Below are 15,084 nucleotides of genomic sequence, written 5' to 3'. Positions count from 1 at the left end.
AGATGATTCTGTGCTTCCAACTTTGTGGCAACAGTTTGGGGAAGGCCCTTTCCTGTTTCAGCATGACAATGCCAAATGCACAAAGCGAGGTCCATACAGAAATGGGTTGTTGAGATATGTGTGGAAGAACTTAACTGGCCTGCACAGAACCCTAACCTCAACCCTGTCGAACACCTTTGGGATGAATTGGACTGCCGACTGTGAGCCAGGCCTAGTCACCCAACATCAGTGCCCAACCTCACTAATGCTCGTGGCTGAATGGAAGCAAGTCCCTGCAACAATGTTCCAACATCTAGTCAAAAGCCTTCCCAGAAGAGTGGAGGCTGTTTTAACAGCAAAGAAGGGACCAACTCCATATTATTGCCCATGATTTTTGAAAGAGATGTGTGACGATCAGTTGTCCACATACTTTAGGCTCCTTGGGACCATCTCCCTCGATCTTCACAATGTAGTCAGACATTTTCAGAATGAAGTTATCTGAAGATAAACAGATATCTTATTTCCACAATTAAATACGAATTCATTTTCAGGTTTTAATAGAAATGTTTTAAAGAATGTAGCCTATAGTCCCACCACACGGTGGCAACAGACAATTCCCTGGGGCTTCACATCATCAGGGGCCTTGTGAAGTTGGCATCATTTGATTTAATAATACATGGTTTCTCTGTTATCTTGCCTTCCTCCTCCGGCATGCGCTATTTAGTGGCTATGACCATCTCTGGTTGTGACAAATGGAGCGGTTTCTGATTTCTTCCCCCAAATGTTGCTCTAGCTTTTGAACTGTTGGGGACGATTAGCTATTAAGACTCTCATGAACACGTATCTTCTATTCCCCTCTACGATGCTCACAGGCTTCACAGAACACATTTGAAGGGACCATGACAAAGCGACAATTGAAAACTGTGCAGATATTTTTTTCTCAACGACTTTCCAATACCTTTCTGATGCAATTTACTCACTTTTGAATGGAAAAAAAGATTGTTGCACCTTTTCTATGTTCAACTCATTTGACATATTTTCTTATTAGCCTTATGAACATAGACATTTGGTTGCTGTTTGTATCTGTGCTAAAATGGTTAAAAATGACCTAAAATGAAAACAATGATCAAATTGGTCGATATTGCAAATAAAATATCAGATATAGGTATTATCCCAGAATCAGTCCAGCCCTAACTAAAACCAAATAGAAAGTGTGTAGAAATGATAATGGACTGTATTAGCTTATATTTTTAAACAACAAGCCTTCTTCTTGCCCACAAATTGCTTTTGACAAACAAATCGATCTGGAAAAAATCTGTGCGTTGAAATCCCGAAGTGGCCCTCAAGCCAAAATGATTGCCCACCCCTTTTCTATGTGATGCCAAGACTTACTAGTGAAGGGCATTTCAACTCTCTTCAGTTTGCCTTTTCATTCTGTTTCGTTCACCTAAAAGCTGGCACCGATAGACATAGACATCGGGGGGGCTCAGACTGGCCTCTGCCTGGGACCTCCAAATCCCTAAGTGGGCCCCTGCCACCACTAATATCATGTATTTTCTTTGACATCCTTGTAGGGGTTCATCTTCAAAGTGCCCAGTTAGCAGAACGTTAACAGGGAACAGCAAACAGTTTATCAAAAATCGAGAACTCCGGTGGCAACAGTTTGCAAGCGGGCAAAGTTTAAACCGGAGAACGTTTTATTTGCCTAGACTCTGCCAGTCTTTTAACTTGCGAAGGAACACATTGATGGGCAACGCCGCTGGTGAAATCGCAGGGGCCTTCATAAACTTACCTCATTCATTGATAAGCTTGCATCTGATACTGTCTGACTTGACCTCACGAAGTCTGTGCTGGTGTTCTTTCCTGGCTGAAGTGACATACTGACTGAGTCCGTAATGAACTACCGACATCTGAAGTGCTGTCACATATTAGTGGTGTAGAGTCCACTCCAAAAATCCTGGAGTCATTCACCCTGTGTAACATTCACGTTCAAATTATGTATTTGTTGACCAGATTACATCATATGCGACATATGTGTAAACTAAAGCCGCGTTCAAGTGCTAGTCGGAACTAGGAAACTCAGAAATTTCCGACTTGGAAATTGGTTGAATGTGGCACGTGTATAACTACAACCAGTTAGCAAATCTGACATTTCCGAGTTTCCTAGTTCCGACTAGCACTTGAACGCGGCCTAACAAATGCATGATGCAATGAGGAGACATGCATGACAGCAACAAAACCGTTGACAAAGGTTTTCTAACTTTGCTAGATGCCGCGTTCAAAATAACTGGAACTTGGAAATTTCCGACTTCTGACTTCAGTGTGTTCAAGACGACTAGGGAAATTTTTTTGAACGGTCATCCATGTCGGGAACTCTGGCCTCTTTTTTAGAGCTTCGACTTTCCGACCTGAAGATCACTGATGTCATGAATTGTCCTTTGTTATTTCAGAATTCCCAGGTGTCTTGAAAGCACCAAGAAATCTTGTTCATTTTCTTTGTCATGGACCAGATTAAAATGGTTTCCTCCCTCTAGTGGACTTTCTTTAAATAGCAGCTCGTGGCTGCACTTTCTGTGCTTGTGATGGGAGCAGAAGACGAATCCAGAAAGCAGTTTTGTTGTTGTTAGCTATAAATTCGGCATAACTCTATGTCAGGGAGGGGCAACTGGCGGCCCACGGGCTGCATACCCTCTTTTGAAGAACATTGGATTAATTCCCCATGAGGGGTTTCAGCTTACTGTTGCGAGTTAGAATAGTAAAATACACAAAGTGCAATTTTGATTGTGCATCACCAGTTTTTCTCTTTTGTCAGTCACTGATAGTCAGTCAATTATCCCATGTCAGCTAACCTTTTTTTTTATTGATATGTTCGTTTAGCGGCCAGCTATCTAAATTTGTTATCATGGTTGAATTAGCGGACAGTAATTTTGTTAGTCATCCTCTCTAACATCATATTAAAAACTGCAAACATTTCTCTACACCCTATGGCAAAAAAGTTGTGTGTGTCAACTGTAGGGGTGCCCGTGTTGCTGGGGATCGAAAAAGTCCAGTGCAAGAGAGGCAGATTGAGGTCGCCAGGGTCAGAGTAGTGCAGAAGATGTCATATGCTGAGGCAGTGAAGAAAGTAGAGGAGGATGGGTCAATGGCGAGGGATCCTGAGAGGATCCCTGTGAGTAGTAAATCTGTGCCAGCACAGAGGGATAGGCCATTCATAGCAATGGTTATTAACTGTACTGCAGAAATGGAATGTAAATCACAGAAAGTATATGTTGTGGCAGATGTAAAGAAGTACTTGGGTGTATTAGATTTGACTTCAGACGAGTTACAGGGTGTGTTGCATGGTGGTGTGCCGTCCTCCCAGGCCGTTGGCACGATGTAGGAGCAGGCAGGGTCAAAGTAGTGGAATGGGGTAGTGGGTCTTGAATGTTAGTCGAAAGTGTTTTTATTTTATTTGTATCTATTTTTTACAAAGTGTAATGAATTTACAATCATGTCCAGTTGGCGGCGGTAATGCACCTTATGATTGCCAACCGCAATTTAAAGACCAAAGAAGAATAACAAAAAAAATTAAGATGAAGAAGAAGGGACGCAGATAGAGCAATGAGCCAGATATTTCACCGGATGTATAAATGTGAAGCATCTGGTTGGCGTTTCCATTCACTTTCAAATATGGTGATGAGAAGAAGTCCAGTTGCCGGAGAAGATGTAGCGAGATGGATTTTGGCCAACTTTTGGTCATTTCTAATCGATTAACATTTGATCTCCATACAGTTTTCTGTTTCCAAAACTACGAGCTGTAACAAACAGAGTGGACTAAGTTTTGTAGACTTTACCCTTTGCCAAACTTGTAAAAAATAAAAATAAAAAGTGTTGTTTAAAAGGAATGCAAATGAGTTATTGCAGACGCGCACTTCACAGGTAAGGCGTTCCCTAACGGAAATATGCAAATAAATGCTTAGCAGGCGCCAATAGGATCTCACTAGCTCGTGCTTGGCTCTGCCCACCTCCTTGTTTGTTATACCCACTATGATTTAATTTGCTCACGTTGGAAACGACAGGCGCTGGTCTATCTTGGATTAGCGAGTTATACAAATCTTTGATAGGGACGTCCCAAGGATCCCGGATAGCTTGGACCATAATGATACAGCAGTGCACAGCTGATAGCTGTTAGCCAGCCAGGCAGTGTAAAAATGTAAACAAGCTAGCTGTCACAAATCCGTGAAAGATACACCGTTTCTGTGAGGAGACTGCTACAAACAAGTAAATGATTCGGCCAACAATGGAGCAGATACACGGCTTGTCATCGTCTTTTGTATTCTTCCCGAACCATCGTTTTGGCTAAATGTCAATGTCATCTCATACAGCTAGCTAGCTAAATAGCTAACTAAGGCCAGGGAGAGCTTGCTGGTGACTACGGTACGTTATCCCTTGTTGTTTAGGTTGTTTAAAAATATATATATTTAGCTAAGCTAAGTGATCACCTTCATATATTTTCACTGTATTGTATTTCTTTATCTACCTAGCTTGGTTGCTAACTTTAGTTAGCTAGCTTTCTAGCGTTTAGAGGATGTGAAAACATGAAAGTCTTAACTAGCTAACGTTATCTTTTCCCCTGCCTGGTTGTGTCTGTTGATTATTTATTGATTCATTGGAACCAAGCTTTGTCTATAACTGACAGCCTGTTAAAATTGTATGTTGATGGTACAATGTAACATTGTTACAAGCTCATTCGTAAATAGTATGGCTGTGACGTGAGATGCATGACATAGTAAACATGCTATCTAGTTTACTATAGTAAACATGCCATCGATTCCCCACCACATACAGTACCAGTCAAAAGTTTGGACACATCTACTCATTCAAGGATTTACATGTATTTTTACTATATTCTACATATGAAATAACACACATGGAATCATGTAGTAAGCAAAAAAGTGTTACAAATATTTTAGATAATTCAAAGTAGCCACCCTTTTCCTTGATGAAGGCTTTGCACACTCTTGGCATTCTCTCAACCAGCTTCATGAGGAATGCTTTTCCAACAGTCTTGACGGAGTTCCCACATATGCTGAGTACTTGCTGGTTGCTTTTCCATCACTGCGGTCCAACTCATCCCAAACCATCTCAATTGGGTTGATTTTGGTGATCGTGGAGGCCAGGTCAGATGCAGTACTCCATCACTCTCCTTCTTGGTCAAATAGCCCTTACACAACCTGGAGATGTGTTTTTGGTCATTGTCCTGTTGAGAAACAAATGATAGTCCCACTAAGAGCAAACCAGATGGGATGGCGTATCGCTGCAGAATGCAGTGGTAGCCATGCTGGTTCACGTAAGTGTGCCTTGAATTCTAAATAAATCACAGACGGTGTCACCAGCAAAGCACCCCCACCATCACACCTCCTCCATGCTTCACGGTGGGAACTACACATGCAGAGATCATCCATTCACCTTCTCTGCGTCTCACAAAGACACGGCGGTTGGAACCAAAAACCTCACATTTGGACTCATCAGACCAAAGGACAGATTTCCACCGGTCTAATGTCCATTGCTTGTGTTTCTTGGCCCAAGCAAGTCTCTTCTTATTGGTGTCCTTGATTGGTGGTTTCTTTGCAGCAGTTCGACCATGAAGGCCTGATTCACGCGGTCTCCTCTGAACAGTTGATGTTGAGATGTCTGTTACTTTAACTTTGTGAAGCATTTATTTGGGCTGCAATTTCTGTGTTGCAGTTAACTCTATTGAACTTATCCTCTGCAGCAGAGATACCTGTGGCTCATGTACCTGTGGCTCTTCCTTTCCTGTGGCGGTCCTCATGAGAACCAGCTTCATCATAGTGCTCGATGTTTTTTTACGACTACACTTAAAATTTTCTGGATTGACTGACATTCATGTCTTAAAGGAATGATGGACTGTCGTTTCTCTTTGCATATTTGAGCTGTTCTTGCCATAATATGGACTTGGTCTTTCACCAAAAGGAACTATCTTCTATATACCACCCCTACCTTGTCACAATACAACTGATTGGCTCAAACGCATTAAGAAGGAAAGAAATTCCACAAATTAACTTCTAACAAGGCACACCTGTTAATTGAAATGCATTCCAGGTGACTACCTCATGAAGCTGGTTGAGAATGCCAAGAGTGTGCAAAGCTGCCATCAAGGCAAAGGGTGAGTACTTTGAAGAATATAAAACATATGTTGATTTGTTTAACACTGTTTTGGTTACTACATGAGTCCATGTGTTATTTCATAGTGAAGACACCAAAACTATTATTCTACAATGTAGAAAATAGTAAAAATAAAGAAACCCTTGAATGAGTAGGTGTCAACTTTTGACTGGTACTGTACTTGTCAAAATGGTCTATGATTTAAAGAATGTCCCTGTTAATAGATTCAAATTCTCTTTGTTACATGAAGTTATCTATGTCAATTCTGGTTTTGACACTGCAAAGAGTTGTTGTAACAATGCTACATTATAACATTTTCACGCAGTCCAAACAGTTGCCCAACAGTGGGAGGAGAGGTGTGTGACTGACTCCTTGACTGCTGGCTCCTCTGGCATTTCACCACCACCAACAGAGCCATGACTACATCAGGTTGCTGCCACCTGCCTGGCTCCCTGTGTGACTACTCAGGCAGCGCCGACCTGCCCAAGGTGGTAGAGGAGCCAGATGCTGGCCAGGCCCAGTACGTCGCCAAGGTTACGGCCAAAGATGGTCGCTCACTCTCCACTGTTGTCAAAGCTGTGGGCTCACAGAGGTAAGGTGGTTCCTCGAGAGGGTTCTACTCAGACACATTTCAGTTGAATGCCTTCAGTTGTACAACTGACTAGGTATCCCCCTTTCTGTGTATGTATGGCTTCCTGAGACGGTCCCTTTGCTTCTGACATTAACCTAACATAGCAGGCATAAAATAGTAGCATTTCTTTCTTTCTTGTCCTGACAAGAAAAAAATAAACTGTTGGAGGTTCTCTTCTGCACTGTTGAACCAATCCAGTTAATGTGGAGGAGGAAGTTAAGATGGAGTGTCGCCAAAAGCGGAAGTCACGTCACAGGCTCTCATTCTATTTCCTCGGAATACCGGATGCATTTGGTTGTTACCGACCGTGCAGAGGGTGATCTGATATGTACACAATTTCTTCGTTGGAGATCAACAATGGACAAATATACAGTTGAAGTCGGAAGTTTACATACACCTTAGCCAAATAAATTTTAACTCAGTTTTTCAAAATTCCTGACATTTAATCCTAGTAAAAATTCCCTGTCTTAGGTCAGTTAGGATCACCACTTTATTTTAAGAATGTGAAATGTCAGAATAATAGTAGAGAGAATGATTTATTTCAGCTTATATTTCTTTCATCACAGTTCTAGTGGGTCAGAAGTTTACATACACTCAATTAGTATTTGGTAGCATTGCCTTTAAATTGTTTAACTTGGGTCAAACGTTTCAGGTAGCCTTCCACAAGCTTCCCACAATAAGGTGGGTGAATTTTAGCCCATTCCTCCTGACAGAGCTGGTGTAACTGAGTCAGGTTTGTAGGCCTCCTTGCTCACACACGCTTTTTCAGTTCTGCCCACAAATTTTCTATAGGATTGAGGTCAGGGCTTTGTGATGGCCACTCCAATAGCTTGACTTTGATGTCCTTAAGCCATTTTGCCACAAGTATGCTTGGGGTCATTGTCCATTTGGAAGACCCATTTGCGACCAAGCTTTAACTTCCTGACTGATGTCTTGAGATGCTGCTTCAATATATCCACATCATATTCCTGCCTCATGATGCCATCTATTTTGTGAAGTGCACCAGTCCCTCCTGCAGCAAAGCACCCCCACAACATGCTGCCACCCCCATGCTTCAGGGTTGGGATGGTGTTCTCCGGCTTGCAAGCATCCCCCTTTTTCCCCCAAACATAACGATGGTCATTTTGGCCAAACAGTTCTATTTTTGTTTCATCAGACCAGAGGACATTTCTCCAAAAAGTAGGATCTTTGTCCCCATGTGCAGTTGCAAACCGTAGTCTGGCATTTTTTATGGCAGTTTTGGAGCAGTGGCTTCTTCCTTGTTGAGCGGCCTTTCAGGTTTTGTCAATATAGGACTTGTTTTACTGCGAATATAGATACTTTTGTACCTGTTTCCTCCAGCATCTTCACAAGGTCCTTTGCTGCTGTTCTGAGATTGATTTGCACTTTTAGCACCAAAGTACGTTCATCTCTAGGAGACAGAATGCGTCTCCTTCCTGAGCGGTATGACGGCTGCGTGGTCCCATGGTGTTTATACTTGCGTACTATTGTTTGTACAGATGAACGTGGTACCTTCAGGCGCTTGGGAATTGCTCCCAAGGATGAACCAGATTTGTGGAGGTCTCCAATTTTTTTTCTGAGGTCTTGGCTGATTTCTTTTGATTTTCTCATGATGTCAAGCAGAGGCACTGAGTTTGAAGGTAGGACCTTGAAATACATCCACAGGTACACCTCCGATAGACTCAAATTATGTCAAATAGCCTATCAGAAGCTTCTAAAGCCATGACATAATTTTCTGTAATTTTCCAAGCTGTTTAATGGCACAGTCAACTTAGTGTATGTAAACTTCTGACCCACTGGAATTGTGATACAGTGAATTATAAGTGAAATAATCTGTCTGTAAACAATTGTTGGAAAAATTACATGTCATGCACAAAGTAGATGTCCTAACTGACTTGCCAAAACTATAGTTTGTTAACAAGAAATTTGTGGAGTGATTGAAAAACGAGTTTTAATGACTCCAACCTAAGTGTATGTAAACTTCCGACTTCAATGAATATATATATATATATATACACTGCTCAAAAAAATAAAGGGAACACTTAAACAACACAATGTAACTCCAAGTCAATCACACTTCTGTGAAATCAAACTGTCCACTTAGGAAGCAACACTGATTGACAATAAATTTCACATGCTGTTGTGCAAATGGAATAGACAAAAGGTGGAAATTATAGGCAATTAGCAAGACACCCCCAATAAAGGAGTGGTTCTGCAGGTGGTGACCACAGACCACTTCTCAGTTCCTATGCTTCCTGGCTGATGTTTTGGTCACTTTTGAATGCTGGCGGTGCTTTCACTCTAGTGGTAGCATGAGACGGAGTCTACAACCCACACAAGTGGCTCAGGTAGTGCAGCTCATCCAGGATGGCACATCAATGCGAGCTGTGGCAAGAAGGTTTGCTGTGTCTGTCAGCGTAGTGTCCAGAGCATGGAGGCGCTACCAGGAGACAGGCCAGTACATCAGGAGACGTGGAGGAGGCCGTAGGAGGGCAACAACCCAGCAGCAGGACCGCTACCTCCGCCTTTGTGCAAGGAGGAGCAGGTGGAGCACTGCCAGAGCCCTGCAAAATGACCTCCAGCAGGCCACAGATGTGCATGTGTCTGCTCAAACGGTCAGAAACAGACTCCATGAGGGTGGTATGAGGGCCCGACGTCCACAGGTGGGGGTTGTGCTTACAGCCCAACACCGTGCAGGACGTTTGGCATTTGCCAGAGAACACCAAGATTGGCAAATTCGCCACTGGCGCCCTGTGCTCTTCACAGATGAAAGCAGGTTCACACTGAGCACATGTGACAGACGTGACAGTCTGGAGACGCCGTGGAGAACGTTCTGCTGCCTGCAACATCCTCCAGCATGACCGGTTTGGCGGTGGGTCAGTCATGGTGTGGGGTGGCATTTCTTTGGGGGGCCTCACAGCCCTCCATGGGCTCGCCAGAGGTAGCCTGACTGCCATTAGGTACCGAGATGAGATCCTCAGACCCCTTGTGAGACCATATGCTGGTGCGGTTGGCCCTGGGTTCCTCCTAATGCAAGACAATGCTAGACCTCATGTGGCTGGAGTGTGTCAGCAGTTCCTGCAAGAGGAAGGCATTGATGCTATGGACTGGCCCGCCCGTTCCCCAGACCTGAATCCAATTGAGCACATCTGGGACATCATGTCTCGCTCCATCCACCAACGCCACATTGCACCACAGACTGTCCAGGAGTTGGCGGATGCTTTAGTCCAGGTCTGGGAGGAGATCCCTCAGGAGACCATCCGCCACCTCATCAGGAGCATGCCCAGGCGTTGTAGGGAGGTCATACAGGAACGTGGAGGCCACACACACTACTGAGCCTCATTTTGACTTGTTTTAAGGACATTACATCAAAGTTGGATCAGCCTGTAGTGTGGTTTTCCACTTTAATTTTGAGTGTGACTCCAAATCCAGACCTCCATGGGTTGATAAATTTGATTTCCATTGATAATTTTTGTGTGATTTTGTTGTCAGCACATTCAACTATGTAAAGAAAAAAGTATTTAATAAGAATATTTCATTCAATCAGATCTAGGATGTGTTATTTTAGTGTTCCCTTTATTTTTTTGAGCAGTGTATATACACACACAGTACCAGTCAAAAGTTTGGACACCTACTCATTCCAGGGTTTTTCTTTATTTTTACTATATTCTACATTGTAGAATATTAGTGAAGACATCAAAACTATGAAAAAACACACATGGAATCATGTAGTAACCAAAAAAGTGTTAAACAAACTAAATATATTTTAGATTCTTTGAAGTATCCACCCTTTGCCTTCATGACAGCTTTTCACACGCTTGGCATTCTCTCAACCAGCTTCACCTGGAATGCTTTTCCAACAGTCTTGAAGGAGTTCCCACATGCTGAGCACTTGTCCGCTGCTTTTCCTTCACTCTGTGGTTTGGAATGAGTTGGACCATCTCAATTGTGTTGAGGTCGGGTGATTGTGGAGGCAAGGTCATCTGATGCAGCACTCAATCACTCTCCTTCTTGGTCAAATAGCCCTTACACAGCCTGGAGGTGTGTTGGGTCATTGTCCTGTTGAAAAACAAATCATAGTCCCACTAAGCGCAAACCAGATGGGATGGCGTATCGCTGCAGAATGCTGTGGTAGCCATGCTGGTTAAGTGTGCCTTGAATTCTAAAAAAATCACTGACTGTGTCACCAGCATAACACCCCCACCATCACACCACCTCCATGCTTCACGATGGGAACCACACATGCGGAGATCATCCGCTAACCTACTCTGCGTCTCACAAAGACATGACGTTTGGAACCACAAATCTTAAATTTGGACTAATCAGACTAAAAGACCGTTTTCCACTAGTCTAATGTCCATTGCTCGTGTTTCTTGGCCCAAGCAAGTCTCTTCTTCTTATTGGTGTCCTTTTTGTAGTGGTTTCTTTGCAGTAATTCGACCATGAAGGCCTTATTCACGCAGTCTTCTCTGAACAGTTGATGTTGATGTGTCTGTTACTTGAACACTATGAAGCGTTTATTTTGGCTGCAATTTCTGAAGCAGTTAACTCTAATGAACTTATCCTCTGCAGCAGAGGTAACTCTTCCTTTCCTATGGCGGTCCCCATGAGTGACAGTTTCATCATAGCGCTTGATTGTTTTTGCGACTGCACTTGAAGAATCTTTCAAAGTTCTTCACATTTTCCAGATTGTCTGACCTTCATGTCTTAAAGTAATGATGGACTGTCATTTCTCTTTGCGTATTTGAGCTGTTCTTGCCATAATATGGACTTGGTTATTTACCAAATAGGGCTATCTTCTGTATACCACCCCTACCTTGTCATAACACAACTGATTGGCTGGAACGCATTAAGAAGGAAAGAAATTCCATAAATTAACTTTTAAAAAGACACCTGTTAATAGAAATGCATTCCAGGTGTCTACCCCATGAAACTGGTTGAGAGAATTCCATGAGTGTGCAAAGCTGTCATCAAGGCAAAGGGTGGCTACTTTGAATCTCAAATAAATAAATCTAAATATTTTTTAGAACATTATTTTTTTTGGGGTTACTAAATGATTCCATATGTGTTATTTCATAGTTTTCATGTATTCACTATTATTCTGCAATGTAGAAAGTAATAAAGAAAAACTCTTGAATGAGTAGGTGTCAACTTTTGACTGGTTATATATGGCCTAATTCTCAATATACTAAGTCATCTCATATTTAGCATATCTGATAAATGAATTTTGTATATTGATTAAGTAAATGTCTCCAATTTATATGTACGTTATGAACTGGGTGGTTCGAGCCCTGAATACCATGGCTGTCAGCCAATCAGTATATCAGACTGTATACCGTGGGTATGACGAAACATTTATTTTTACTGATCTGATTGGTAACCAGCTTATAATAGCAATAAGGCACCTCGGGGGTTTGTGATATATGGCCAATATACCACAGCTAAGGGCTGTTTCCAGGCACTCTGCTTTGACGTGTATATTAACAGCCCTTAGCCATGGTATATTGACCATATACCACACCACCTTGGGCCTTATTGCTTAAGTATATCATGTGTAATGTGTTTTGAAATGAGTGGTCACTAGGCACAATTTTCTCCCCTATTTGTCCAGTAATGAAGGCATGTGTCGGATCTGCCACGAGGGGGCCGGTGGTGAGACGCTGCTCTCCCTTTGCGACTGCACAGGGACCCTGGGTAAGGTGCACAAGAGCTGCCTGGAGAAGTGGCTGTCGTCCTCCAACACCAGTTACTGTGAGCTCTGCCACACAGAGTTCACTGTTGAACGGCGACCCCAACCCCTTACACAGGTACAACATTGGCACTGTGTGTGTGTGAGCCACCATAATAATGACGGAAAAAGACTGTAATAATAGTGGTCCTTTCCTTGCATCCTCCCAGTGGTTGCGGGACCCGGGGCCTCGCAGTGAGAAGCGCACGCTGCTGTGCGACATGGCCTGCTTTCTGCTCATCACGCCACTGGCGGCCATCTCAGGCTGGCTGTGTCTGAGGGGAGCCCAGGACCACCTGACCCTCAACAGCCGGCTGGAGGCCGTGGGACTCATTGCCCTTACCATCGCCCTCTTCACCATCTACATCCTCTGGACACTGGTAACTAGGCCCTACACACAGACCAGATACACATGACATTTTAGTAATTTATCAGGCGCTCCTATCCAGAGTGACTTATAGTCAGTGCATTCATCTTGAGATAGCTAGGTGGGACAACCACATATCACAGGCATAGAAATTACATTTTTCCTCAACGTAGAGGCAAGTGCTGGTTAAGTGTTCTTTTTTTGTTATTTATATATATATATTTTATGAGGTGGGGGTGGTGAGGAGGAGGATTATTTAAGATACTGTTTGAAGAGTTATGGTTTCAGATGTTTTTGGAAGATGGGCAAGGACTCTGTCCTAGTTTCAGGGAGCAGCTGGTTCCACCATTGGCGTGCCAGAACAGAGAAGAGCTTGGGCTGGGCTGAGCGGGAGCTGCCCTCCCATAGGGGTGGGAGGGCAAAGAGACCTGAGGTGGCAGAACGGCGTGCTTGGGTTGGGGTGTAGTGTTTGAGCGTAGTCTGAAGGTAGGGACGGGCAGTTTTGCTTGCTGTTCCGTAGGTAAGTACCATGGTCACACAGAACACACACACACCTTATGGATTACTTTACACCACCTTTGTTAATTGGCAGCATTTTTTTTGCAGTATAAATATGTGCTTTACAATAGCTATTAGTACATTTTGTAAGACGAATAAGACATTTGTGTTTGATTTTTTTCTTGTCTGTGGAATTCTGTGCACTTCCCATTTTATGTTCAGGAGAGACAAGTAATGTGCCAACAGAAATATTTTTGGTCTGCTACAATCTTTTGTGTCTACTCTAGAAAGACTACTGTACTCTGAAACAATACTTACAATAGTTACAAAATCAGCAACTGAAGCGGAACCATTTTGTAGACCAAATACAAATGTCATGCAATATGTTTCACATCGTGTTTTGAGCAGAGTTGGGGTCAATTCCATTTTAATTCCAGTCAATTCAGGAAGTACACTGAAATTCCAATTATCTTCAATGCTTTTCAATTAGGAAGAATTGGAAATAGGTTTGCTCTCTGAATTGAAATGGAATTGATACCTGGTTGTGCGTGCCTGCAATAGCAACCATATATTCAGAGAATCTGCTCTGTGCAGGTCATATCAAATGTCTAGTTTCATTGACGTCTGTCTCCGTGCCCCTCAGGTATCGTTCCGCTATCACTGTCAGTTATACTCAGAGTGGAGGAGGACCAATCAGAAAGTGCGCCTGCTAATGCCCGACATAAAAGGAGCGCACTCCACCCAACATTCCGTGCCGATGAAGTCAACCAAGAAAATGACTGACGAAACCATCGTATGAGCACCGAGCGACGTGTTCTCGCAAATAAAGTGTTTATATAACTCGAACCTCTGCGCTTAAGGACCATTCTGGGGGATTCTTTTTCCATATTCATTTTTGAAGCACTTGAGCCCAGATATGAACTATAACCATTTTGATTTTGGGACATTATGGACTCGTAGAAGGACGTGTCACTGATGTCATCGCCGGATTATGAACACTGGACTGGAACATAAGGTCACAGCCAATAGTGGGATGCAGCATGTTAATACAGTAGATCTGAAACATACTACCCCCCCCCCCCCCTCTCCTTCACGATGTATTTAGCTTTTTTTGGACAACTGCCATCCAATAGACTCATGAATTTACTCACTCAGAACGACCATGTGAACGACCAAGTCTAAATATGATGTTCTCTGTTTTTAAAATCTTTGTCCTTTTTGTAGCTGGTAGAAGATGGGGGGAGGAGAGAGAGAGAGAGCGAGTGGGCTTTGGTGTCAGTCAATGTATGCAAAAGTATTTGATGTAATTTTAGTCTTCCTGTTGCACTCCTTTGAGTAAGCTTGGGTCATTGTGGAATAAAATATAAGGGACTCTTGTACAATGGCTTGCATGTGTAAAATGTCATGTGTGCTGAAACTCTTTGTGCTACTTATACAGGAGTATTGGATCTGTAACGATCTAGCTCCGCGTGGCGCAGGGGAGCTAGATCTGCATCTCAGTGCAAGAGGTGTCACTACAGTCCCTGGTTCAAATTCAGGCTGTATCACTTCCAGCTGTGATTGGGAGTCCCATAGGGCGGCGCACAATTGGCCCAGCATCGCCCAGGTTTGGCCGGGGTAGGCCGTCATTGTAAATAAGAGTCTGACTTGCCTATTTAAATGTAAAAAAAAAATATATATATATATATATATGTACCACTCCATACCTCCACCTAG

The 15,084-nt window shown here is 43.0% G+C and overlaps 1 protein-coding gene across 7 annotated transcripts; it reads left to right on the top strand.

Annotated features, from left to right (window-relative positions):
• Positions 1-4,050: 4,050 nt before the first annotated feature.
• On the top strand, positions 4,051-14,752 carry LOC120055808 (E3 ubiquitin-protein ligase MARCHF2-like). Of its 7 annotated transcripts, none has more exons than XM_039003791.1 (7): positions 4,051-4,395; positions 6,082-6,145; positions 6,557-6,736; positions 12,387-12,582; positions 12,674-12,883; positions 13,194-13,356; positions 14,012-14,124. In XM_039003791.1, the coding sequence occupies exons 2-6, from the start codon at positions 6,093-6,095 to the stop codon at positions 13,341-13,343; spliced, it is 789 nt and encodes a 262-aa protein (XP_038859719.1). In that variant the 5' UTR covers positions 4,051-4,395; positions 6,082-6,092; the 3' UTR covers positions 13,344-13,356; positions 14,012-14,124. The 7 variants fall into 7 exon arrangements, with proteins under 7 accessions (XP_038859719.1, XP_038859718.1, XP_038859717.1 ...); XM_039003790.1 differs by having other exon boundaries at positions 4,052-4,395; positions 13,194-13,390; positions 14,012-14,123; XM_039003789.1 differs by having other exon boundaries at positions 4,053-4,395; positions 13,194-14,126.
• Positions 14,753-15,084: the final 332 nt, after the last annotated feature.

This window comes from Salvelinus namaycush, chromosome 11, assembly GCF_016432855.1.
Source record: "Salvelinus namaycush isolate Seneca chromosome 11, SaNama_1.0, whole genome shotgun sequence".
Lineage (NCBI taxonomy): Eukaryota > Metazoa > Chordata > Actinopteri > Salmoniformes > Salmonidae > Salvelinus > Salvelinus namaycush.
Note: the sequence above shows the minus strand (reverse complement) of the source record. Positions and strands in the feature narration are given on the sequence as shown.

What these genes read in the sequence shown, in the direction of transcription:
- LOC120055808 (XM_039003788.1), top strand. Translation starts at nt 6,093, where the DNA reads ATGAAGCTGGTTGAGAATGCCAAGAGTGTGCAAAGCTGCCATCAAGGC. An exon ending in AGCTGCCATCAAGGCAAAGG is followed by an intron (nt 6,146 to 6,556) that starts GTGAGTACTTTG and finishes CACCACCAACAG; the next exon opens with AGCCATGACTACATCAGGTT. An exon ending in TCTACATCCTCTGGACACTG is followed by an intron (nt 12,884 to 14,011) that starts GTAACTAGGCCC and finishes CGTGCCCCTCAG; the next exon opens with GTATCGTTCCGCTATCACTG.